The following is a 3659-nucleotide window of genomic DNA, read 5'->3' on the forward strand; positions in this document are numbered from 1 at the left end:
TTGTCTTTAAAATACTGTTTTCAAAAGGTGTTATATATATATCTGTTTAACAATTTTTAGGTTAATGCAAGTTTCCAATCCTCTTATAAACTTGCAGTCCAGATTCATTCTTGTTCTTGTAGAAGCATGGTTACACGCACCCAGGCAGGACAGTTAGCAAGTTTGGCAATAATTTACTGGGATAATTTCTAATACAAACATATTTTATTTGAAAATGACCACATTCTGTGAAATAGCCAATGCATTTCAAACAACTGTCTGCAACACGTATCCAAACAGGTGGCAGATGGTGTTCCACAGGGTCCATGTTATGCTTTCTGATGGCTGATTTTGCATGTTAAAGTAACAAGTCAAGCACTTCTCACCCTTGAACAGTCAACAGAGTCCATAGCAACTTTCCTGGTCACTCTGATTTTGCACGGATTTTACTTGATGCGTCACTTACTCACTATTTATTAGAAATGGTCTTCAGTGGATATGGGTATGTTGGATTGGGGTATAAATTCTGGATTGTTCAATTCCATTTGAGTTAATATAACTCATTTTGCATTGACATAAAACTAATGCAGCGTCAGCTAAAGGTTCAGTGTATAACACAATTCAGAAATATCATGTAATTTGCATTTTTGTCATGTTAGAAAGTAAAAAGAGGATGTCAACTTTTACTGTTAGATATTTTAAGATTTTATATATTTCACAAAAGGAATTTAACAGCAATATTCATGATTTAAAATCCCACAGACAATTCACCGCACGAATAGCATTAAACCCAATTATATTGATCTCAATTTCCAACCTTGAGTACTGCTTCCAGCATTTTTAGTGGTTCTGGAATCAAAGAACAACCAGGGATTGATATTCAATGCTGGAGTAACGTTATAACTCTGATTATCAGAACACATGATAATGTTGAGGGAATTGCTTTTTTCAGCTTGCACTACCACCACTTTTCAAAAATGATACTCTCTTTAGGAACACCATGATTTTCTAGCTGTTGAGAAACAGCCTCTATCATTGGAGGTGGACCACATATATAACAGAGGTTATCCTTTGATACATGTGCTAGAGTCCTTTCAGATATTCTTCCAGCTGAAATAGAAATGAAAAAACTGTTAAGGTACAACTAAAAATTACTAGTCTAAAACATAATTATATTTAATGGTTTGACGCACAACTCTCATGTTTCCTAATCCATCAAATAGAAGACAATGGCAGCTATCAACAAAAAGAAAATTATAATCTTGCATTTACATAGCAAGACTCACAACCTCACGACATCTAAAAGTACTTCACGGTTTAAGAATAATTTCAAATATGTGAATTAACTAGTGCAGTATAAAGGATCATGGCAACTAATTTGCACACAACACAGGTCTCACAAATAAGGAGGAGATGTATACTGTGAGATAAGATGTTGATTAAGAACTAATGGGCACGATGCAAGGAAAACACACTAGCTTTTTTAATAAGTGTGTTGTAGGGTCTTTTGAGCCATGTACAGGGGCAGATAGAGCCTCAGTTACACATTTCATTGGAGTTTTTCACAATCCCTTGATATACAATGGATGGTCAACTCAGACTGCGCTCAGTCCTTGAGGGAGGCTTAAAGTGACAAGTTTCCAATTAAGACAAGAATGTTGTCACTAAGTTACAAAGCTGACGCTTAAAAATGAACTCTTACTCATTCCTTCTAACTCCCTTCCCAATTGGAATACTACTTCAGGTCAAGATCATGGGATGCAGTCCTGGAAATCTTTTACAATTACTTAACTAACTACCTTTTGTAGATTACCATTGAAATGGATTTCACCATTTTTTGAGGCAATTCATTCCTGATCATAACTGAGGTAATTTTTTCCTCATCTTCCTCACTGGTTCTTTTTCAAATTTCCTTAAATTTGTGCCCTCGGTTTACCAATCATTCCATCTGTGGAAGGTTTCTCTTTCAGCATTAAAAATAATTCTCCTCTGCAGTCTTCACAAGGTTTGGGATCCTCCTTAAAATGCATGTTATTTGCTGTGTCTTTCTCATAAAAAGTCGATTTCAAGCATTCTTAGCTTTTCTCCCTTATTTGATGTAGGTTACTTTCTTGGGTAAGCTGCTTTTCTTTATTCCCTAGAGTAAAACTGAGCTGCATCCCTAAATATACCACATTAATTAATTTAAGACCTGCATCAATTCTTGTATAAGCACATCTGGTAGACGCACTAGAGCTTACCAGTCACATAAGGTTGCATATTTCCAGATATTTCAAAACTTTGTTGTGTCACATGAAAATTACAGTTGATTTTTCCAGAAAATTCTTCAGCCAGGTTTATGATGCTTCTCTGGAAGATACGTTTACACAGTATTGGATGAATACCAACTATAATTTGCTTAAATAATAAACATTGATGGATAAGGGGAAGGCAGAAAATGGATTAGGAAAGGGAAGGAAGGGAAACAAAAGTGGAAGCTACCAACACACCCTCTAATATTTTAGAATATGACAGCCATTTATTACAGTGCGTGGCTCCAATTAACTCTGATTACAAGGCTTTTGGGCGACAACTTGTGCATAGCCTGCTTGCAAATGTCAGGTTGTTACTTGGCTTAGAGGGAACATTGGAGTCCATCCCTTTCCCTACTGAGTCTGTACTTTCTGGAGTACAATCTTGACAGAAATATGGCTGGGATTAAGATGAGTTGGGGGTTGGGAGTGGTGGGGAGAAGAAAAGGGAGAAGGTGGTAAAGAACAGAGGGAGAGAAGGTACAGAGAAACAATGATTAATAACATACATTACAATTAATTTTGCATTACAAAAGTTAGCGAGGCCAATTTGGCTGTTTTTCTTTAAGCCTGAGAACTGATCAAGTTGATTTTAATAATGCAGTTAACTGTAGAATCATAGAATGGCTACAGTATAGTAGATAGCAAATTAGCCCATACAGTCTCTGCCAGTTCACAAAAGCAACTGAGCTGGTCCCCTCTCCTTTTCTAATAGCTTTGTAAATGTTGCCTCTTTTCTTCATGTCATGTTTGGCACTTTTGCCAATCATCTCAAATTTGTATCCTCTACTTCTCAATCCTTAAGTCAATGGCAAGTTTCTTAATCTCTATTGTTCAAATCCCTCTGTACTGAACACCTCTTCCCTGACCCCCCACCAAGAATGCCAGCTTTTCTAGCCTATCTAGGGAACTGGTGTCCTTGAGCCATGGAACCATTCCACCAAATCTTTTCTGCATACACTCCAAAGCCTTCTCATTCTTTTTAAAACTTCCATTTGCAATTTCACTAGTCTTTCATAAAGGCATATCATACCACCTTTGATTTCATATTCTCTGTCTCTACATATGAAGTTCAGCATTTCATGTGCCTTTTTAATTAGGTTCTTAACCTTTCCTGTAACCCTTAATGATTTGAGCAGCTCTCCCCATGACCCCTTTGGAATTGCCCCCTTACCTCATTTTATCTTTCCTAATTCTTCCTATGAAAATGGATAAAATTCAACACTAAGTAAGTGTGAAGTAATCTGTCATTTTGATGTTTCAACAGTCTGTTGATTCCATTTTGATGTTTCAACAGTCTGTTGATTCCATTTTGATGTTTCAACAGTCTGTTGATTCCATTTTGATGTCTCAACAGTCTGTTGATTCCATTTTGATGTCTCAACAGTC

At 36.5% G+C, this 3659-nt stretch overlaps 1 protein-coding gene across 2 annotated transcripts in view; it reads right to left on the bottom strand.

Annotated features, from left to right (window-relative positions):
* Positions 1 to 660: 660 nt before the first annotated feature.
* Positions 661 to 3659, bottom strand: part of oxnad1 (oxidoreductase NAD-binding domain containing 1) — a 32096-nt gene continuing 29097 nt past the window's right edge. For both annotated transcript variants that reach the window (XM_048615518.1, XM_020516133.2), the window contains exons 6-7: positions 2220 to 2328; positions 661 to 1089 (exon numbers count right to left, since the gene is read on the bottom strand). In XM_048615518.1, coding sequence (XP_048471475.1) covers positions 938 to 1089; positions 2220 to 2328 — 261 coding nt within the window. In that variant the 3' untranslated portion in view covers positions 661 to 937. The remainder of the gene's footprint in view (positions 1090 to 2219; positions 2329 to 3659) is intronic.

Source organism: Rhincodon typus, chromosome 2 (genome assembly GCF_021869965.1).
Source record: "Rhincodon typus isolate 14 chromosome 2, sRhiTyp1.1, whole genome shotgun sequence".
Classification (NCBI taxonomy): Eukaryota; Metazoa; Chordata; class Chondrichthyes; order Orectolobiformes; family Rhincodontidae; genus Rhincodon; species Rhincodon typus.